At 36.7% G+C, this 24,056-nt stretch overlaps 1 protein-coding gene across 3 annotated transcripts in view; it reads left to right on the top strand.

Moving 5' to 3' along the window:
- Cog1 (conserved oligomeric Golgi complex subunit 1) overlaps positions 1-23,649 on the top strand; it is a 546,651-nt gene extending 523,002 nt beyond the window's left edge. For all 3 annotated transcript variants that reach the window (XM_090377929.1, XM_090377930.1, XM_090377928.1), the window contains one exon: positions 23,508-23,649. In XM_090377929.1, coding sequence (XP_090234055.1) covers positions 23,508-23,642 — 135 coding nt within the window. In that variant the 3' untranslated portion in view covers positions 23,643-23,649. The remainder of the gene's footprint in view (positions 1-23,507) is intronic.
- The last annotated feature ends 407 nt before the right edge of the window (positions 23,650-24,056 follow it).

Genomic DNA, 24,056 nt, shown 5'->3' with positions numbered 1-24,056 from the left:
TCCCATTTTTACAAATGGGATAGCCAAGACAAAAATTGCCATTATGTAGTTGAGGAAGGCCCATTAGCCCCTTTTCAAACGTTCTCTTGCCTCTACTCCATGTAGACTTGATGATAAATTTCACTTTATTGGTCTAAAAATCAATTAGGAATGATAACAACCTTAGTGCCATCTTAAATGAGACTGACAAAGCAGATAGAAGATTTTTAAAGCTGTTACTCTAATTTCTTAGACAATGTTAAAACTGACAACCATAATTGTCAGCTTATAAATTCCATATTATAGCACAGATGTATAAGTCAATGATATGAAACATGCCATTGAAAATACATTTTCTCCACTTGCATTTTGAATTTGTCCGCTTAACTTGGGTGCTACCAGTGATGAAGGCAGGAAAAGGTTCTATCAGAATATTTATGTCATGTTAAAATGGTACTTGGGAAGTGGAAATTCATATCCTAGCTGACCGTTACTGGTCCTCAATGGATGACAGCTGTAATTGAAAATATCAAGGAAAAGTTAAATGATAGTATTTTTTAAAATTATATGAACTAACTGGGGATTTGAATGCTTTGGATAAACAACTTATTCAGAAGCTTTTTTTTTTTTTACTATCCAAAACTGAATTTAGTCCATATTTGGTAGCAAAATTGATACCATCAATACCTTTCTTCAATTTTTCAACAGTATCAGTTTTGCTATGGATGGATACCACTTCAACTTTATTTTTATATACCACAATGGACAGAGCAACACAGTACAGCACAATACTCACCCATGTAATTGCAAACTACAGTATACAGCCAGGTCTCTCCTAACATTCTTCTTCCAGTCACATAGCTCTCTCTGAGGGCACCTCCGTAGGTAGGAGCAGCAGTGCATAGCACGCGCTTCTTGATTAGACCGGGGTTCAAGCCCGTGACCACCGAATATGGAGGATGCGGAAAGGTCAGAGAATGACCACCACATATCCCCGGAGCAATATGGTCTTAGTTGCTAATGCTCCTAAAAACCAAATAACAAACAAACAAGCTCCCTGAGGAGCTGTTGTCGCCACCAACAAATTCCTCCAACTGCATCACAAAGTGTCATGCCCAGAAGTTCACTGATCCCATCCTTCCACCTTGTTGCAGGTCTTCCTATGCACCCCTTCCCCTCAATTTTTCCTTCCATTATATTCTTCAACCGAAAGTTTTCCCTTCTTACTATATGACCAAAAAACTTGAGTTTTCTTTTGATGATGCTATGAAGAACAAGTTTAGGCCTGCCAATTTTATTCAATATCCACTCATTTGTTCTTCAATCCAAGTAAGAATGCACAGTATTCTCCTGTAACACCACATTTCAGATGCCTCAATTTTCTTCCTGTCAACTCTTTTCAGATTCCATCCTTCACATCCATAAGTGGCAACTGGAAAAATTAACGAATCAATGATTCTCAGTTTCATCTTTAGGGGAAGATCTTGATCTCCATAATTTTGTCAGATCAGTGACCAACGTTTTAGCAATTGCCTTATCTTCTCTTTACATCATTTGAGCAGTCTATTTTTATTTATTCTTGACCCTAAGTAATCAAATTCATCAGCTTCTTCGATATCTTGCCCACTAACCTTCACTTTACTGGAACTGAGAGTATCACCAATCAGCATAATTTTAGTTTTACATTCATTTAGAAACAATCCTTTTTTCTTACTTACCTCACATACTCTCTTCAGAGTTTCTTTAAGATGATCTTTAGAATTGCAAATTAGCTGCATAACGAAGATTGTTTATCTTCAGTCCTCCAATTTTGATTCCAGTCTCTAAATCTTCCGAAGCTTCATGCATGATATCTTCGGCATAAAGATTAAAAAAGGTGAGGTGACAAAATACAGCCCTGCCTGACAGTTACCTATTGTGAAAAAGTTTAAGGTCTTTCCTTGTTTTTAAAGTCTTTCCTTTTGAAAAAAAAGGAAAGACGTTAAAGAAAAGGTCTTTCCTTTTAAAAAAAGGAAAGACCTTAAAAACAATCATAGCGAATATACATTAACTGTTCTTGCTTACAGTACTTATTGATGATTATAAACCAAGTTTCCACAAGTGCAAAATTTCTTATGTTCACAAATTAAGAACACATACAGCCTTCTGAACATTAGAAGCTGCAAGCAGCATTTCAAAAATAGTTGCATTGTTGATGTTAAAAGAGATTTTAAAAAATTTGATTTTTCTGCTTGATATTAGTAAAAGAATGCAATTTAGTAAGTTCTAATTGCTGAGTTAAATTTTCTTTATTGTTAGAAAAATTTAAATAACATAAAATACACATATAATATAATATGCACAGTGATTGCAGATAGTGCTGTCTGCCAGATCCTTGATTGGTCAGATAATTGAAATCCCACTGTATAAAAGAAATATTTTACTTAACAAGAAAGTTTTCTTAATGTAGTTTAACAAAGCCTAATTAGAATCCATATTATAGTAAAGTGCATTTAACTATTTTTTTGTTTGATTTTCTGTCGAAACAGATGACAGCCGTTCCATCTCTCCCAATTCTTTATGCCTTGATCTAATGGAGATTAATTACACTTTGAGTTGTTCCTGCTATGAAAGTTGTTTTAATGCATCTTTCTAATTCTCGGCATTGCCTCATTTAGGCCTGTAGCACATGCAGTATCACGTGGTCTTTCATTTTGCTCAAAGCGTTTCCAATATCACATTAATTTGATATTGGATTATTCAATATACAGGGTGTCCACAAATGATTACCCTGATTATAATATACAGTCAGTCCTCGTATAGCACGATAGTTGTGTTCCTAGAAACCCTTGTTGTTGTTTTAGTTTTTAGGAGCATTAGCAACTAAGGCCATATTGCTCCGGGATATGCAGTGGTCATTCCCTGACCTTTCCGCATTCGATGGTGACGGGCTCGAACCCCGGTCTAATCAAGAAGCGTGTGCTACGCTCTGCTGCTCCTTCCCACCTGGCTACGGAGGCATCTAGAAACCCTTGTGCAATGCAAAATCATGCAATATAAACAACAGGCCCTATGGGAAAAATAGGGTTAGGTGCTGACCACCCGAGATTGAACACACATTTTTAACCAAAACATTACCAAACACAATAGATTATCGTAATAAAATACATAAGTATTTTATTACAACTATTACGTAATAAAATATTGCTAATGCTTTTGCTTTTATCATAAGCAAACTTGTTTTTTTGTTTGATTTTCTATCGAAACAGATGACATCCGTTCCATCTCTTCCAATTCTTTGTGTCTTGATCTAATGGAGATTAATTACACTCTTTGAGTTGTTCCTGCTTTTATCGTAAGCAAACTTGTTTTTTTTGTTTGATTTTCTATCGAAACAGATGACAGCCGTTCCATCTCTTCCAATTCTTTATGTCTTGATCTAATGGAGATTAATTACACTTTGAGTTGTTCCTGCTATGTTGTTTTAATGCATCTTTCTAATTTTCGGCGTTGCCTCATTTAGGCCTGTAGCACATGCAATATCACATGGTCTTTCATTTTGCTCAAAGCGTTTCACAATTTCATAGTTTTTCTCTATCGACAGAGGCGGACTGGCCGTAAGCCTTACCGGGGAAACCCCGGTGGGCCGGAGGCCAGTGTGATCTTGGCCGTAAACCCCATAGTATGAGGCCACTACAAATTTTCTTGGGTAAGAATTTTTGATCCAGTCCGCCTCTGTTTATTGATATTGCTTTTCTTTTTCTCTCTGAATCTGCAGTGTCTTCACCAGGACACTTCCTTTTCACACCTTTTAAGTATTTTACTCATTCATTTTTAGGGAATAAAGCACAATTACAAAATGAGGAGGCACGCTTGATACACATAAACAAAGCTGCGTGCATGTAGCAACTGAATAAACAACACTGTAAAGGCAGAGATACACTATTAACACCTCACATTTTACTAAAGCACATTTCTGGGGGTTACTACCATAAAACAATAAAAACAATTTCCAGTTGCGTTTCTGCTAGTGGAATCTGTTATAAACTGGTAGTAAACTCGATCTAATTGCATTTGTAATAATACCGATAGCTGGAATTGTGTGGATTTTTACCTTATTATGGTGAAATGTGTTTCCCCTTCACTGATATAAAAAAACATAAATACATTTTCAGAATCTTCTCTTCATTCCTATCGTGTTGCGTTCGGTTGGGGTGATTCCGCGTTCGACTGCCATTTCTTGTAAACACAAAGACGAATCGTGCATAAGCGAATTCAGTTCGTGTTATATACAAAGGGTACTAGGAAAGTTTTGCAATATGACGCAACAATGAATCACAGGAAGCTGCTTGTTGCTGCATGTTGAGACATGTTCATACGTGAATAGTAGCCGCCGCGCCAAATCGATGGGCTCAGTTATTCATTAGTAGTGAGAGTGTAAAGTGCTTGCGATGGCATCGTGGTCACGAAATGAGATAAGGACAGTTTTGCGGTATAATTTCGTGCGTGGTTTAACCATAGACCAGTGCTTAGAAGAAATGACTCTTGCACTAGATGATGATTGTCCACATCGTACAACGATATTCAGGTGGTATAGAGAATTCCAAAGGGGAAATTTCACTCTGGAGGATTCTGAGAGGCCGGGAAGGCCACGAACGTCAGTTACGGAGGAAAACGTTACTGCTGTGAGGAAAATGCTTGACGAAAACAGGCGAGTGACCTACCAACAGATAGAGGATACTTTGGGCCTAAATGCACCAGCAATTCGTTCGATTCTGCAAGATCATTTGCACGTGAAGAAACTTTGTTCTCTCTGGGTGCTGCATCAACTGACTGAAGAGCAGATGACACGACGTGTGACTTGGTGCGGGAGATGTTAAAAAAGTTTGATAAGGGACAATCTCGGTATGTGAACAACATCGTGACTGGTCACCAGACTTGGCTGTACTATTACGATCTGCCGACCAAGGCTCTAAACAAAGTTTGGGTCTTTGATGATGACGACACACCCGTAATTGTGAGAAAATCCCGATCTGTAAAGAAGAAAATGATAGCTGTATTTTTCAAATCGAGTGGAATTGTGGAACGTGTCGTTTTGGACACGCAGAAGACAGTCACAGCTAAGTGGTATACTGAACAATGCCTGCCTAAAGTCATTGGATCTATGAAGAACCTGCGGCCAAAGTCAAGAATGGACACCTGGTACCTCCATCACGAAAATGCTCCAGCTCACCGCGCCAAAGCCTGCACCGAATATTTGACCACGACAGGACTGAAACTTCTCGAGCACCCTTCCTACAGTCCAGACCTTGCTCCCTGCGACTTTGCACTGTTCCCGCATGTGAAAATGAAGCTAAAAGGGAGGCGGTTTTCCAGTGATGAGGACCTTCTACGGGCTTGGGACAACGAGTGTGCTTTACTCCCTAGTGAAACTTGGCAGAACTGGTTTAAAGATTGGTTTTGGAGGATGGAGAGGTGTATTGAATGTAGAGGAAATTACTTTGAAAAAATTAAATAAACAAAGCTGTATTGCAAAACTTTCCTAGTACCCTTTGTACTATATTGTTCCCCTATTTATAAATCGTGTATGATCGAATTCATGTAGTGTAAATACGTATTATACGAGGACTGACTGTACTCTAATTTGGTAAGGTTGAATGAACATGCCACAAGAGACACTCATGTTGAAGTTCTTTAAAGTCCTTATGTATTGATAAAAACTTTTAATATTAGCATACAATTTGGTTAAATTTTGTTAACCACCCAATAGTAATAAAATTTTTTGTAACAAAATGTAATCAGGGTAATCATTTGTGGACACCCTATATTATTATTCGATGTATTCAGAAGTTACCACTGTTTCCCAACCAACAATATAGCATTTTTGCATGGATTATTCTGAATTGGACTGTGCAACTAGTGAATACCTTGGCTAATTTGAAAAGATTGCAAGGTCCCAACAGGCAAACATTGATATCATGAAAACTTTAGCCTTAGTAGAAGCATATAATGCAAGAAAGCAAACTTATACAGCATCAGCCAAAAAAAAAAAAAAAAAACATCTTCCCATTTCACCTATCCATTTGCTCCACAAGTTTATCCACTTCTTCCTTGAATTTATTTAAGCTATCAACTTCCACAACAACAGATGGAAGTTTGTTCCAGTAATCAACTGGAATTTATGCCCCCTTAGGTTCGTAATCTGAGCAGGCAGAAGAATCCCATGAACATTGAGCCTGCTCAATCCATTCAAGGCCTTATACACTTCAATCAGATCACTTTGCAGGTGCCTAGTCTCCAGACGCTGCAATTTCCAAACTTAAGCTTTTCTTCGAAAGAGCACCCCTTCGTTCCCCCTCACCAATCTTGCTGTGCTTCTCTGTACTCATTCTAGCAACTCTACATCCTTCCTAAAGTGAGACCTCCAGATTTATATGCAGTACTCAAGGTGTGGCCTGACCATTGCTTTATACAAGGGGATAATCATCTCCTTATCCCTGCTAGAAAAATTCCTGTATATCACAGGTGGCCAACTTAATTTGTGATACAATAGAATTTTTTTCTTCAAAATGTGCCACGATCTACCATCTCAAGAATTTCATTGCACATGGTTAAAAAAGTTAATCAACACATATTAAAAGATGTTGTTTATAAATTTTAAAATTAAATGCAATTCAGAATTCTTAATTTAATTTTTTAATTTATGTGAAGTTTGTGTCTGAATGTCATCTGCTAAGCTTTCAAAATCGGGGATATGCTGTGATAAGGCCAACTGTAAAGAATCTTCTGTATGCAAGTCCGTAAGAGTAGAGCGATTCTTCGTCTTTGTTTGTTTCAAATATGAAAAGGCCAATTCACATAGATATGTGGAATCAAACCAGGAATTTAAAAGTTCACTGCATCATTTTTTTACATTTGGCTACTTTTCTTCTCAAACATATTTCCAAAAGTCTTTTCCTGATGATCTGGCTTTTAGGAACATCGTTTTGCAGTGTAATAATTTAATTTTCAATAATATTTTCTCCGTGTGAAAAATCTCGGCAATTTTTTTCCTGCAATTTGTTTCATATCTAAGTCAACATTAAATTGATAAGAAATATATTGAACAATGTCTTCAATTGTTTTAAAATCACTGAATCTGGTTTCAAAATCATCCACAACTTTCTAAATTTCAGAAACATATTTCTCACTATTAAATTCAAAAACAGGATATTTTTGCAAATGATCTTGCATATTTGCAAAATGATCGGTTTTTTTTTTTTTTCTTTTAGATCCTTAGCCATTGCAAAAAATTGATATTTATATGCAGAAATACTACTAATTGTGTCACTCACATTTTTATTTTTTCCTCGTAATTCCAAATTCAGATCGCTTAATTTACTGGTAAAATATGTCAAAAAAGCCAGATCACACAACCACTCTGTATCTTGTAGCTGCTGATAATCATCTCCCCTTTGATCAACAAATTTTTAAATTTCATTCAGCAAATTTCGAAATCTCTCTAGAAACTTACTCTGACTCAGCCAACCCACATCTGTGTGTAATATCAGATTTGGTTCATTTTTGAGTTGCATTTTCAAAAATCTCCTTTGAAGAGCTTGTCCTCTAATGGAAATCATGATTTTGAAAGCTATGTCCATAATACTTTTAGTATTTAATCTTTTTCTGGCTAAAACTCAGGGGTAACTCAAAATAACTGAGAATTCGTCATCCTTTTGGCACAATGCGATGAATCCGTTAAGAGGCCCTGTCATTGCTTTAGCTCCATCTGTTGTTATTGATACGAGCTTAAATAGTGGTAATTTAATTTTTTCAATAAAATTTTTGAATGTGTTAAATATATCAAGACCTCTAGTTCTTTCTTTTAATGAAACCATACCCAGCAGTTCTTCTCTAGTGGCAGAATCATCGAAACCATATGAACACAAAAACGGACAATTGAGCTGTGTCATTGACATCTGTAGATTCATCAAGTTGTAAAGAAAAGGACACAATTAGCAATATGATCACGCAATTGTTTGCTCACATTTTTTCTCATTTTTTCGATGCGTCGCATCACACCATTTCAAGATAACTGCAGATCTTGAAGAGCACTTTTAATTTCACTTTTGTTCTTAAAATTTTCAAAATGAGAATCTGTTATTTCTAAAAATGCATCTTTGATGAATTAACCATCAGAAAATGGTTTGCATTTTTTTGCAAGAAATTACTCACTTTAAATGATGCTACAGTTACTGCTTTAGATTGTAAATTAGGTGTCACGAAGAAATTGGCATCTCCGTAGCCAGGTGGGCAGGAGCAGCAGTGCGTAGCACACGCTTCTTGATTAGACCAGGGTTCAAGCCCATGACCACCAAATACAGAGGATACGGAAAGGTCAGGGAATGACCACCGCATATCCTCAGAGCAGTATGGCCTTAGTTGCTAATGCTCCTAAAAAAGCCAAATAACAAACAACAATGAAAAAATTTTGTTCTGCAAATAATCTGGATTTAAGTTCTTTTCATTTATTTTTTCTAGGGTCACTATTAGGTGAAAATCCGATTGGTATTTACCATGGAGTGCACTGAAGTGCGTTTCTAAATTTCCTTTTCTGGATATAGCCACAGAAGCATTGCAAATCGAGCAACATGTTTCTTTTATCATTACAAAAAAGTATTCTAGTTCCTGCTCTTGATGAAAATGATATGTTTTACTCTTTTGCATAGTATTCATTTTAAATCAAAGGGTATTAAATTAACATATAAGTACTGTCCAGTTATTAATATTAAGTAAGCTAAATAAGAATTCAATACATACACGTCTCCACAACGTAACTGCATGAATTTTCTCTAGACAAGCCTAGCGGCTGCGTAGCAACAAGAATAGTCATGTGGTTCAATGGATTTGTAATAAGAGTATGCAGTGGGGTGCATAATAATAATAATAACATTTAGATTTTGGCTAATCTATTTTTGTTATATATTTAAATTTCGTCATGAACAACCGAAATTAAAGCCACAATCGACTTGCTGGACACCCATGCTGTATATCATTGACATGACCCCCCCCCCATGACCTGCTCTGGCAGCCTGGCTGCACTGCTCAGAAAACTTCATATCTGACTACACAATTACCCCCAAGTTTCTTTCATTCTCTGATACCCTGAGTGTAACACCACACAGTTGGTACATTTCTCTGAGGTTACTGCTACCCATATGCAGCACTTTGCTTTTGTCAATGTTAAACTTCAGTTGCCACTTTTCAACCCATCTGCCCAACTTTTTTAGATCCTGTTGCAGTAGTATACCCTGCCAACCTTTGTATCATTTGCAAACATCAACATTAAGCTTGACATACCTTCATCATTATCATTGATAAATAGAGAAAACAACACCGGACTGAACCCTGGGGGACTCCACTAATAACATTAGTCCACAAAGAGCAGTGTCCACTAATTACCACTCTATCTTCTCCCACTCAACCATCCTTTTATTCATTGTAGAAACTTGCTATTAATGCCATGTTGCTCCAATTTGTACAGTATTCTTCAAAAGCTTTCCTTAAATCCAAGTATATGATATCAAAATTATTGTTTGCATCCAGTTTCTTTGTAACCACATCAGCAAGGAAGGAAGGAAAATCGTTTTGAATATTTTCATTAGATTCTTTTAATTGGGTTAATTTGATTTTTAATTGTTTTAAATTGATTTGAATTGTGTATTATTTAATTATTTATATTTTACTCTAATGTACCGGTAAGTTGTCGATTTTTTTCGTTTTTTCCGTTTTAATTTCTGGAGGGTATCATACGGAAGTGTTCTACGCACTATATTGAGGTAAACTCCTCTTATTATTTTACTAATATTGTAACCACATCATAGTATCCAATCACATTGGCCAGGCAAGACTTTTCCTTAACAAACCCATGCTGTTTCTGAATTATTACTGCAGTCTTGTCTAGATGATCCAGCAATCCTTTAACCAGTGACTCCATTATTTTCCCCAGAACAGAAGTTAAACTAACAGTAATTACTGTAAAAGTAAAAGGTCTGTAATTACTTGTCACCCTTTGCTCCCCCCTTTTTGAATTGGAGATACATGTGCACATCCCCAGTCCGTAGGGACCTCCCCCCCCCAGTCCAACAATGATCTCATAATTATGAGATCATTGTTGGACTAAGGGTTTGCTTACTTCCTTTGTCGCCTCCTTAACTGAATAGATCCCATCCATCCCAGGCGCCTTTCTTATGTTCAATTTCATCAATTTCTCCTCCACTTTACTCTCAGTTACTACAAAATCATTTAGCTCCCTGTTAGAGTTTAATAAGCTTCTGTTCTCCACTTCGCTACAGAATACCTCATTTGAATGTAGATGCAAAATACTCATTCAGTTTGGCAGCTATCTGAGCAGGATCATCAGTCAAACCAAATGGATATCAGATGAAATTAGTTCATCTGACATCCATTTGAGCCTAAACCTTGAGCAGTATTTCTTAGTTGGTATGAAAAGCCTTGTAGCTTCCAAGATTAATTTCTTGAGTGCTTCCCATTTAGAATTTGCTGTTGGTAACATCATCAGTTGGTCCCACTGTGTATTGAATTTAAAAAATCCCTGAGACCTTTACGAAAGCAAAAACCCTTCCCTTTACCTCTGATGGTAGTTGCATCTTTGAGTAAATCATCAACACACTGTGATCACTGCCACCTAGTGATTCCTTTATCTGTAAATTCTTAATGCATGTATAATCATTTCTGATAATCAGATAGAGACTATTACTGCTTCTAATTGCCTGTTGAACATGCTACTGTAGAAAATAATCATCCAATAAATCCACAAAATTCTTGCTAGTTTTCAAGTGACCAACCCAAAAATTCCAGTCAGTATCTGGAAAGTTAAAATCCCCTATTATAAGACATTCTGATTTACTGACCCTGTTCATTGTACTCATCAGATTCATTAGGCTTATAAAACACTCCTACTCTCAACTTGGTTTTCCCAATGCTTATGTCACACCAAACTGACTCAACATTGCACTGTCCATCTAGATCAACTGGATGCACTTCCTTAGATTTTATGTTTGTTAACTAACAGCATAACCCCTCTTTCCTTTCTATCCTGTCTATCCTTTCTGTACACATTGTACTCCCCAAATTCCAATTCTGCATTCCTTAGCTCTGTGTGACGCAATGTCTCTGATATCCCAACCAACATCAGCTTTTGATGTCTTGACCAGCAAGTACATTGGTGCACATGCAAGTATACATGCACCTGTTTTTACTCTTAGTTACCGTAACACAGCCCATGTATTTACTTGTTTCACAGTGACTCTCAGCAGTTCCTGAAATCCCCAGCAACTTGCTTTCCAGGCTGCTTCTCATTACAGTAGAAGCAGTGCAAGAATTACTTCCATCTCTGCCTGTGGCTACTGTTAATCTATTAGTTTGTGAATGCCGCAAGCTAGCAGTTTTCTGACCCACCTAACATTGCCTCAATAACATCAGCAAATATTCTTGCACCCCTTCTGTTTAAGTGTATCCCATCCCTGTAGAAACAGTCTATTCTGTTAACAAGCAAAGACCATGCTGAGAAAAATTCTATGCCATGAGCCTTGCACAATCTCTCCAGGGCCGAATTGATTGACAAGGCTCTCATCATATACGCCCTCCTATTGTGTCTGGATAAAATTGCAGACACTTTTCAAATTTAACTCTTAACTTGTGACTTTTTTTTAACATTGACCTGTACTTGTTAATTAAATCAGCAAATCTCCTACACTTAATGCGATCAGTCTTAAATGATGATATCTGCTCTACGTCATCAACTTTTGCCCCTGGCAGACATACCCTGGTCCTCTTCCCCATAAAGTGATTTCCCAGTGCATGTGCTATGCATCAAATAACCACATGTGCATTCTCATTTTGAGAGAGAGAGAGAGAGAATGATATAGATAGAGTAATCAATGCATTTTCATTGGAGGACTTGAAATGAGCAATTTTCTAAAAATTAACAATTCTTCTTAAGGAATCCACAATGAGGTACATGAAATTGTTTTCCTTGCTCATGATAACAAAGTTATTGCCACCATAATAGTCATACAACTTGCCTCAAACTGCCTTACTCAGTTTCATGTTTTCTCTCTCTCTCTCTCTCTCTCTGATTAAAATGCCCCCATCCAAACTGTCATACTCGACTCACAATCCAGCATGTCATAGATGAATGTCCTCTCTATAATAGTGTGTGGAAAACCTTCTTATTAAGGTATGCAGCCCAAATCACTCCTACTTTGAAATTAATTTTAAATGACAGATCAATGGAGTTTTCACTTTCCTAAAAAAGATACAATGCTATAATCGAATTTAATGCTGAATCCTACATAATGCATATATCTGGCCTTTAATAGCCCTTGTTACATTCTACCTTTCTTTGGCCTTTAGTTGCTGTTGTACCATGAAACCAACGTGAGTTGAACATTAAAACAAGCACTGTGTTATGTATAAATATACGTACTTCTAAAGAGAGAGTACCCATATTTTGTGATATTATTTGCTTACAAAAAGATGACATTTTTCGCCTTTTGCACTGCCACACATTGAGTAAACTTCATAATATAGTACTAAACTATTCTTGCTAATTGCAGCTACATAAGCTGGCCAGAGCATGTACTGATGACCAATTTGATGTTACTTTAGGGCAGGGAAGAAAGAATACCGAGGGTGTGGATAGAGCTTTAAAATTGTACACTTGATTACAGTTATGAAATTTAACTTGGTTGTGTGTGCAATTAAATGTATATTTTGCTTGTCCCTACTGTTTATAATTGGATCAGAACCTCATGAGATGTCCTATCAGCCTGTCTGCACTGTCAGAAAATTTCATATCAGACTATACAGTTATCCCCTCTCGGGTCTTTTCTTTCTCCACTACCTTGAGTGTGGTATCACTCAATTGTTATGTTATTTTGTGATTACTTTCCATACAATACCTTGCAATTTTTCAATGCATATGTATATGTATAATTATGGTCGAGTGACTCCTAGACTAATGTCCATCTCCACCTGTGATACTATCTTATTTACAAACTATGTAAAAGGGCCTGAATATTATTATTATTATTATTATTATTAATATCCATATGATGCAAGGAAGCCTGAGGCTTATGCTGCACCAGGGGGAAAAAAAAAAAAAAAAACAGTTCCCAGCAACCGAGAGAGAGAGAGAGAGAGAGAGAGAGAGAGAGAGAGAGAGAGAGAGAGAGAGAGAGAGAGAGAGTGTGTGTGTGTGTGTGTGTGTGTCAAAATTAGACGGGAATCACCAAGAAAGAGAAGAATGATGATATCCAGCTCAGGACCCTGGGTGTGCCAAGCCCATACTCACTAGATGTGAGCCCCTGGGGTTACATGTTGGTGTAGCAAATGTGTGTGTGTGTGTTGATTCAGATCCCATAGCCACCAGGGAGTCAACACCTGGGCAACTGCTGCTTGGTGCCTGCCACTAGATTCAACTACCTGTGTATGTGAAAACACTAGTATCCCCGCACCCACCTTGAAGGGTGGGTGCAGGGATAGTAGTGCAATACAGGTCGGTGCCAGCATCCTGCACTTGGGCTGCCCAGACCCAAGTGCCAGCAAAAAATAATAATAATAATTAAATTAATTAATTTTAAAAAATAAAATAAGAATAAATAAAAAATAAAGGGCAAAAAAAAATAATAACAATAAATAAAAATCATCCCACACCAGGCCATACCAACAAAGTAGAATGACTTTAAAATATTTTTTTATTTTTAAGCCAGAAATTTAAGTTTCCAGCTTAAAAATAAAAAAATAAGAAATAAAAATATTAAAAATAATAATAATAATAATAAATAAGCAGATAAAAAAATCCACAACAAGTAGCATGGCCAGCAAAAAAAAAAAAAAAAAAGTACAGTTAAAATACCAATCTATCAAAACAATTTACGATCTAGATATAGAAATCATAGCTAAATTGGATTTTCTTCTTTTAAAAACATTAACAGTATATACCCTTGCAAGGCTAAATAAGATACTTGGCTTTGTAAATATGTGCTCTCAAAATTATCAAACATACTCTTTCAAAATTATCAATTACCTGCATCAAATTAACTCAAAGTACAATACACAGTCATAGAGAACATGATACCATGTCTCGAACGTTCCACACTGGCATGTTGGTTCATTAACAAGACCAAAATAAAATAATTTGTGATTCAGAGAACCATATCCAGTGATTAAATAAGACAACTCCATTAAAGGGTAAAATCATTTGTCCCTTAACTTGTTGTTATTAGCCCATGATTGCAAACTTCTTAATATAATATCAGCTCTAAATTCAAGTTAGCATTAGTAGAGGCATTTGATGCAAGAAAGCAAGCTTATGCAGCATCAGCCAAAAAAAAAAAAAAACCCCACTTCCACTTCACCCCTCTGTTCATTCAAAATACCTGTCCAGCTGAGCCTTAAACTTATTTAGGCTATCAACCTCCACCACAAGGGATGGAAGTCTGTTCCACCAACCAACCACCCGCTGGCTAAAGGCAAATTTCCGCACGTCTATCCTACATCTGTCTTTCCTCAATTTGAATTTATGCCCTCTCAGGTGATTTTTCTGAGCTAGAGGAAGAATCCCATCAGCACTGAGCATGCTTAAACCATTCAAGGCTTTATACACCTCTATCAGATCACCTCGCTGGTGCCTAGTCTCCAGACACTGTAATTTGCAAAACTTAAGCCTTTCTTCGTAAGAGCACCCCTTTGTTCCATTCACTAATCTTGTTGCCCTTCTCTGTACTCATTCCAGCAGCTCTACATCCTTCTTGAAATGAGGCCTCCAGACCTGTATACAGTACTCTAGGTGTGGCCTGACCATCGCCTTATACAATGGAATAATCACCTCCTTATCCCTGCTGGAAAAATTCCTGTATATCATTGACAATACTCCATGAGCTACTCTTGCAGCCCATCTGCACTGCTCAGAGAACTTCATATTTGCCTGCACAACCACCCCCAAGTCCCTTTCATTCTCTACCACTGTCAGTGTAGTACCACAGAGTTGATACGTTGCTCTGGGATTGCTGTTTCCCATGTGTAGTACTTTACATTTGTCAATGTTAAACTTCATTTGCCACCTCTCAGCCCATCTGCTTAACCTTTCCAGATCCTGTTGCAGCAGCATAGTGTCAGTAGTGTCCTTGACAACCCTGCCAACCTTTGTATCGTCTGCAAACTTGGACATTAAGCTTGATATACCATCACCAATATCATTTATAAATACAGAAAACAATAATGGACCCAACACTGAGCCCTGAGGGACTCCACTAATAACATTAGTCCACGATGAGCAGTGTCCATTGATTACCACTCTCTGTCTTCTCCTCCTCAACCACCCCTTTATCCATAGCAGCAATTTGCCTCCAATGTCACACTGCTCCAATTTGTGTAGCAGTCTTCCATGTGCAACAGTATCAAAAGCCTTTCTAAGATCCAAGTACATAATATCAAAGTTATTCCCTGCATCCAGTTCTTTTGTGACTGCATCATAGTATCCAATCAAGTTGGTCAGGCAAGACTTCCCCTTAACAAAACCATGCTGTGTCTGAGCTATAACTGAAGTCTTGTCTAAATGATCCTGCAGTGCTTCTTTAACCAGTGCCTCCATTAATTTTCGTGGAACAGAAGTTAAGCTCACAGGTCTATAATTACTTGTGTCAGCCTTTGATCCTCCTTTGTGAATTGGGGTCAAATTTGCACATTTCCAGTCTATGGGTACCTCCCCTGAGTCCAAGGAAGCTCTCATAATTATGGCTAAGGGTTTGCTTACTTCCTTTGCTGCCTCCTTTAATATAACTGGATAGATCCCATCCATCCCGGGTGCCTTTCTTGTGTTTATCTTCAACAGTTTCTCCTCCACTTTACTCCCAGTTATTTCAAGATTCTGTAGCTTACTGCTAGAGTTGAATACACCTCTGGCATTCCCCTTGCTGAATAACTCCTCATGTGTGAATGTCAATGCAAAATATTCATTTAGTTTGTTAGCTACCTGAGCAGGATTATCAAGTGGACCAATCTGATTCATCCCCTTCCTTCTAGAGTTTACATAAGTAAAGAACTCTTTGCTGTTTTTCTTTGCATCCCTTGCCAAGGATTTCTCGTAATCTGCCTTCGACTGCCTAACCTCCTTTGTAACTTGGTTGCATATCAACTTGTATCTATCATAGGCTTCTGTGTCATGTGTTAATTTGTAAGAATCCCATGCATTTTTCTTCTCTGCCATATGCCTCATTAGTTCATCTGACATCCATTTTGGCCTAAACCTTGAACAATATTTCTTAGTTGGTATGTAAAGCCTAGTAGCTTCCAAGATAAGTTCTTTGAATGCTTCCCATTTTGAATTTGCTGTTGGTAACATCATCAGTTGGTCCCACTGTATAGAATTTAAATACTGTCTCAGTCCATCGTAGTCGCCTTTACAGAAGCAATAACCCTTCCCTTTACCCCTAATGGTAGTTACCTCTTTGAGTAAATCCCACTTCAGCACACTGTGATCACTGCCACCTAGTGGTTCATTTATCTGCAGATTCTTAATGCATGAAGAAACATTGCTGATAATCAAATCAAGAGTATTACTCCCTCTAGTTGCCTCCCGAACATGCTGTTGTAGAAAACAATCATCCAATAAATCCACAAAAGCCCTGCTAGTGTGTGAGTGACCAGCCCCCAAATTCCAGTCAATATCTGGGAAATTAAAATCTCCCATTATAAGACTCTCTGATTTACTGGCCCACTCTATTTCCCTGTACAGTTCCTTATTATACTCATCAGAGTCATTAGGCCTATAGCACACTCCTACTCTCAATTTTGATCTCCCAATGCTTATGTCACACCAAACTGACTCGACACTGCACTGTCCAGCGATGTCGACTGGCTTCACTTCCTTGGTTTTTATGTGTTTCTTAACTAATAGCATAACCCCTCCCTATCCTGTCTATCCTTTCTGTAGACGTTGTACTCCCCAAATTGCAGTTCTGCATCCCTTATATCTGTGTGACACCACGTCTCTGATATCCCAACAATATCTGCCTTCGATGTTTTGAGCAATACCTCAAATTCATCAAATTTATTTACTAAACTCCTAGCATTGGTGTACACGCAAGTATACCTGCACCTGTTTCTATTCTTAGCTACCCTAACACAACCCATGTGTTTACTTGTACCGCAATGGCTCCCAGCAGTCTGTGAAATACCATTCATCTTGTTTTTCAGGCTTCTGCTCATTCTAATAGAAGCAGTGCAAGAATCTCTTTCACCTCTGCCAGTGGCTACTGTCAATCTATTGGTCTTTGTCTCCCCCCAAGCTAGCAGTTTTCCGACCCACCTAACACTGCCTCGATAGCATCAGCAAATATTCTTGCACCCTTTCTATTTAAGTATATCCCATCCCTGTAGAAGCAATCTCTCCTGTTAACAAGTACAGTCCAGGCTGAAAAAAATTCTACCCCTTGAGCCTTGCACAATCTTTCCAGGGCTGAATTGCTCGACAACGCTCTCATCATATACTCCCTCCTATCGTGTCTGGGCAGAATTGCAGACACTTTCACATTCAACCCTAATTCTCGGCTTTTGTTCAACAGTGACCTGTACTTGTTAAGTAATTCTGCCGGTCTCCTACTCTTAATATTATTAGTGCTAACGTGTACAACTATATCACCTTTTGTGCCCTTAAAAGATGATATTCGCTCTACAACGTCATCAACCTTTGCCCCTGGCAGACATACCCTGGTCCTGTTCCACCTATCTTTTTTACAAAGCATGTTCCCCGTTTCCCTGACAATAGAGTCACCAACAACTACTAGTTCCTTCGGGACCAGCGCATTCTGCCTTGGGAGTTGTCTCTGTGTCACGCGATGCCCAAGTTCAAGCTCTGGCGTTGATGTGGGCAGCTGAGAGCTTGATGGGCCCCTCAATTTAGTTTCTTCGAGGGCATCCACCCTGTCCTTCAAGCTCTCATATAGGCCCACAAGAACGCCGAGTTGTTGCCTGATATCGATACACTCCTTGCATCGCGCACACACAAAGACATCCCCCTTGGCAGTATCATGTCCCGTACCCGATTGCTCTGCAAACATCAAGCAAACAGTGCATTTTATAAGGCTGTGAGTCAGAGGACAACTGCCCCCCTCAGTTCTGCTCTGAGCCACAGCACTTCCATTAGCTTGAGCCTTTTGCTTTGCTGCTCTGGTCTGAGTCATGATTCTATTAATTTATTAATTAATTATGTTATTAATTATGTTACATATAATTAATTATATTACATTTGTAATCTAAGTCATATATGTATTTATTTAAACGTACAATTTAACTGCTAACGAAGTTCAACTAACGCTATCTAGTACGGTATATAACTATCGTATCACAAAGGCGGGAAAGTTACGAATGATAGCGGAGTTGAAAAGTTACCTCCTAGGTTTCCCAGGGACACACAGAACAAGACCATCTGTAAATGCTACCTTGCGAACATATGGAATGTCTTGCTCCAACCATTGATTTAATACTAAATTCCAAAATACAGAACCTAGTCAAGATGATCCTAGCACAGACCCCCTGGGGACAGCCTCTATTAATTAATTTGTCAATTGCAAATGTTGAGATTTTAGTGTAATTTTCATATCCTGCAAATAATTTTGAAATACCCTGTACAATAAAATAGGACAATGCAACCTTAATGACATAAGTATGCTCTCATGCCAGACACAATCAAACACACCTTCAAAATCTATAAATATACTAAGTACATATTTACTAGGTGATTGCTTGCAATATGACAAAGTCATTAATAGCATCTTCAGCTGACTTATTTTTTTGAAATCCATATTGACATGGCAGAGAGCATCCCTGTGAAATCATCAAATTATGTAATCGGAAGTTCAATAATCTTTCAAATATTTTTCCCAAATTTGTTAACAAGAAAATTGGCCTACAAGCCCTAGTGGCATCAAGTTTCTTCCCAGGTTTGTGCAATAACTTCAAGAGTCCATCTTCCAGAGGCCTAGAAAAACACCCTGAAGAAGGCACTAGTTATACATATCCAAGAGAATGCAAGGTATGTATATGCCATTCATCAACTCATCTGTCTAATTTTATAGGCCTTGTTACAGCATCATACATACTCTGATCTCTATCAACTACGCTGCCAACTGTCGTATCATCTGAAAACATTGAGATTAAAGTTGATGTGTCCTCACGAATATCGTTGAAGAATGCTGGAAAAGTAAAGGACCCGGTGCTGAATGAACTCTGAGAGACTCAGGGTTCATTCAGTTCATTCAGACTCCACTAGGATGAGTAGTGCCGATTAATGAATGCTCTCTATCCTTTCCCGCTCACCCATTCCTTTATCCACTGCCCTTAGTGCCACACTGCTCTAATTTATATAACCATGTTTCATGTGGAATACTATCAAAAGTTTTGCTGAAATGTAAGTACATTATGTCAAAACAGTTTTTTGCATCCAGCTGGATACAAAAAACTAGAACTGCTAAAAATGCTAGAACGATGTATTACTACATTGTTCTAGCCAATTACGCTGGTCTAACAAGACCTTCTCTTAACTATTCTATGCTGCATTCCTGTCAAGATGATCTTACGTTACTTCTTTCCTCACTGACTCCATTATATTTTCTGAACAAAAGATTAGTCCCACGTCAAGCTTTCAGGTCTCTACTTACACACTTCTCCCTTTGATCTCTTCTCCCTCCCCCACAACTTCATAAATAGAGAAAATACTTGCGCATCTCCAATTCATAGGGACCTCCCTTAGATTCCAGGATGCTCTCATAATTATGGCTAAAGGTTTGCTCATCTCTTTTGCTGCTTCTTTTAATATAATTTGATAAATTCCATCATTCCCGGGTGCTTTATTTACTTTAAGCATCAACAGTTTCTCTTATGGTATGCTCAGGTGTGAATGTTTAAAATATTTATTCGGTTTGTCAGCAACCAGAACAGAATCAATCATTAATAGTTATGTCATTTATGTACCTATGTGACTCATCCCTTTTCTTCTACTAGTGTTTTTCTTAACCTTCTTTGTGACTTAATTGAAGACTAGTTTGTACACACTGTATGTTGGTATCCTCTGGTATAATTTGTAATCGTGCCATTCATTTTTCTAGTTTCATTAGTTAATTTCCCATCCACTTAGATCTAAAGTTTGAACAGTACTAAAGTGTGAAGAACTAACTCAAACTTTTCAAAGTCAACAACAGAAGATTAGAACTTTTAACTCATCAAAATTTATCTGTAGTTAGAGCTAGTTTTTGAGCCTCCCAAATCAGGAGATACTTCTGCAATTGCAGAAGTATGTCCTGAGAAAGTAATGAATTTTGCATCTGCATTGAATTGAAGATTTAGGAGCTGATGTTCAAAATCAACAAGTTTGTGAATTCACACTTTTTCAATAGCAACTGATGAGAGTGAAGGTACAAGCCATACAGTTCAATTACTAATTTATATCTGAGGTGTAAATCAAAATTTTTTTGCAGTAACCGAAGAGCTAGTTGCATTGAAAGAACTAGCTTAAAAGATACAAGTGAAAATATATTTTTGAGGGTGTGTCAGAACCAATTGACGGCCTCAAATTGAATTGGGATTTGCTATCAGCAGTTACAACAGATGGTGTTAAAAATATGGTCGGTACTAAAATTGGGTTCATGGGTCAGCTTCATATCTTGAGAGTAAAAATATTAAAAAACCAATGCAATTTCATTGTATAATTCAACAGCAGTCTTTGTGCAGAAAATATTTGGGCATAGATTCAGTCATGTCAATTGTAATATCAACAATAAATTTTATTCACAAGACTCGTCTGAATCATCGGAAATTCAAAAGTTTTCTTGAAACTATTGAGGCTGAGTACGGTGATTTGTTGTTCCAAACTGAAGTATGATGGCTGAGTCGCAGTAACGCACTGAAGCAATTTTTTTGAACTTTGGATCGAAACAGATCAATTTATGAACAAAAAATTTAAACCTGTTCCGGAACTGTCAGATCTCAAATGGTTGTGTGGAACTTTGCCTTTTTAACAAATAAATGTGAACACCTGAATTTTCTTAATATGAAACTACAAGGACGAAACAAACTTGTCAATGAATCATATTATAATGTCAAAGCATTTGAAATGAAACTGGAATTATTTAAAAGTTAACTACTTTGGAATAATTTTTCAAATTTTCCATGTTGTGATAATTTATCAAAAAATATGTATTTTTAGATAAATTATTTGTAATTTTTCCACTGAAAATTTTGTTCAAAACATTAGTTTGGTGCAGGAAAATTTTGCACTTAGATTTTCTGATTTTAAAAATAATTCAAAGGTGTTTGAACTTTTTCATAATCCATTTGACATACCCGTCAATGATGTTGATGAGAATTTACAATTAGAGCTGCTAGATCTTCAATCTAATGATGCACTGAAGACAATATTTAAAAATGAAAAATCTAATTCAATTTTTGGAAGTACATGCATATGTAAGCAGACCTTTTCAAAAATGAACTATGTAAAATCAAAAATTAACCTGCATTTCCACGACTTTTTAATAATTGTAATGCGTATTTTAAAACCCAATATTATAAAACTTAGTTGCACTCTACAACCACAATCATGTTGTGGTTGTAGAGTACAATTACATTAATACAATCATTGTTGTATTACTAGCTGTATTTTTGTGTTAGTACAATAAATAATAATTAAAATTTGATATAAACAAACTGGCATGTTTTATATTACTTATCCATCGATATAAAATTTGACAGGTGTAAAATTTGTTTCTCTGCATAACATTAAAGTTAAGAATGTAAACATTAAATGCAGAGAATGTAGTTTTCAATAATTAGGAATTTTCTCTGGCCCCTCCAAATATTCACATGTGGCTCGCTTCTCTAAAAGTTCGGGGATCCCTGATATACTTCATTATATAGTCATTTGACCTATACCATAATCCTATCCTCATGGCGCCTCCGTAGCCAGGTGGGTAGGAGCAGCAGTGCATAGCACACACTTCTTGATTAGACCACGAGTCGAGCCCGTGAGCCACCACATATGGAGGATGTGGAAAGGTCAGGGAATGACCACCGCATATCCCCGGAGCAATGTGGCCTTAGTTGCTAATGTTCCTAAAAATAACAACAACAACAATAACAGAAAGTAGTTCTGAATTATGATGGAAATTTAAATTTATTTTACTTTGCCAAGTTAAAAGACAAAGGATATAAGCTCCATGTTCCAATTGGACAATTCTAACTTCTTAAAAATCATTTTTTTATTTTTTTTTTATTTTAGTATATACATTAGTTCAAAATATTTTCTTTTTCATTGTTAATCTTTTCTTTGGTGATTAATTTACATGCATAAATTAAAAAATATATATATTTAATTCCATAACTAAGGTAAAATTTAGCAATTATAATCAGACAATTTTTTTTTGTTTTTAAAGCTGTTCTAAAGTGACATCAAACTGGTCACTGATGTGCATAACAAGAGTGCTTAGTTCATGCTTATTTATGAAGTTTACTGAAAGCAGTAATGCAGGAAAGAGAGAAATGTCATCCATTTTTGCTTGGATTACAAGTAATATCTCAAAATACTCTCTATCTTTACTCTCTCTATAATACTCTTGTCTTTTTTTTTTTTTTTTTTTGTTAGTTGTTGGTGCATCGGCTTCTATGGCCATAATTCACCTCCCAAAGTTTTTGCGTTTTACTCTGATCTAAGCCCGAGGCGGGGTTTGAATCCACGACCTTTGGGTTTACTCTCTGTCTTTAGAAGGTATGTACAGTTATATGTAGACAACACAGAACTTGTCTTTATATGTGACTTGTATACATCAAGGTGCATGACTGCTATAGTGGAAAAAAACAAAACTTCGCAATCTTAATATTGTGTAAACTTTAATAATTTTTTAGTTTCATTATAAATAACAAAACTAAAAGATTATTTAAATGAGAATTGCAAAATGCTTAATTTAACCCTTATCAATTCTTAATATTTTCTGTGTTGTTAATAAGAGTATCTGACTAAAAATTTCTCCTGATTAATTAATACCAATGTATTCTGTACTTATATGGATACTTCGAAGCTGTTTAAATTATCAATATAAGTACAGAACACAAAGTTCAAGTGACTAAAATGGGTGTATTTTGGTTGCTTGAATTAATGAGGTTTTACTGTTGTATGTTTTCTTGAAAAGCTTAATTCCACGTGTTAATTTTAGCAGTTTTTCAAAGTCCCTGTTACAAATATAAAAAAATCATTCTGTTCAAAGTTCCTTCATGCTTGTTTATAATAACACTATTTTAACACCATTTCATATCCATCCAAATGCTTTATGATTGTATTGGCTGTTTAGTAACTGGAGAATAAGATTTTATCATATATCCATATAAATTGCATGCTATCCATTAGACAACATTATTTTTAATAACACTATGAATGTATGTATGCCTTCCCAACCTGTTATAGTAATAACCTTCCTTTCCTGGGAATGCTAACTCAGGAATCCCCACTGAAATCTACCCACAGCTCCAGTCCTAATCTTGCTGTTACTAGCAGCCCTAGTACTGTTTTGAAATCTGCTTCTTTCTATGATCGCATGACTGCCATGAGTAACAGTTGGTTTGGAGGCAACTAATCTGTTGTTTTAGGTAAGTAGCAAGTTTATTTATATTTGTGAAAGAATTTAGAGTAGAAACAGTATTTAGAATATGAGTATTTTTCTCATTCCTATATCTTTCTGTGTGCAATTATTTTATTTGTGCTTGTCTTTAGACAACTTTAGGCATTCCCAGACATAAACCCCATGAATGCCAGTCCCTATTGAACTCAGAAATGAGTTCACTAAGGAATGCATTCATACAGAATTATTATTGTTAATAATTATTAATTATTAGTAATGGGAGGGTCCCCTTTCCCAATATACAATGATTCATCTTACATTTATGGGTTGCAGTGTATTCCTATTTATCCATTGTAGGAATGATCAAATAAATAACTGCACTTATACCAGTGAAAAAGTTGGAGAAAAAATGCCATATTTTTTGTTTGA

Source organism: Mastigoproctus giganteus, chromosome 7 (genome assembly GCF_048544385.1).
Source record: "Mastigoproctus giganteus isolate SK-2022 chromosome 7, ASM4854438v1, whole genome shotgun sequence".
NCBI classification, from domain to species: Eukaryota; Metazoa; Arthropoda; class Arachnida; order Uropygi; family Thelyphonidae; genus Mastigoproctus; species Mastigoproctus giganteus.
Note: the sequence above shows the minus strand (reverse complement) of the source record. Positions and strands in the feature narration are given on the sequence as shown.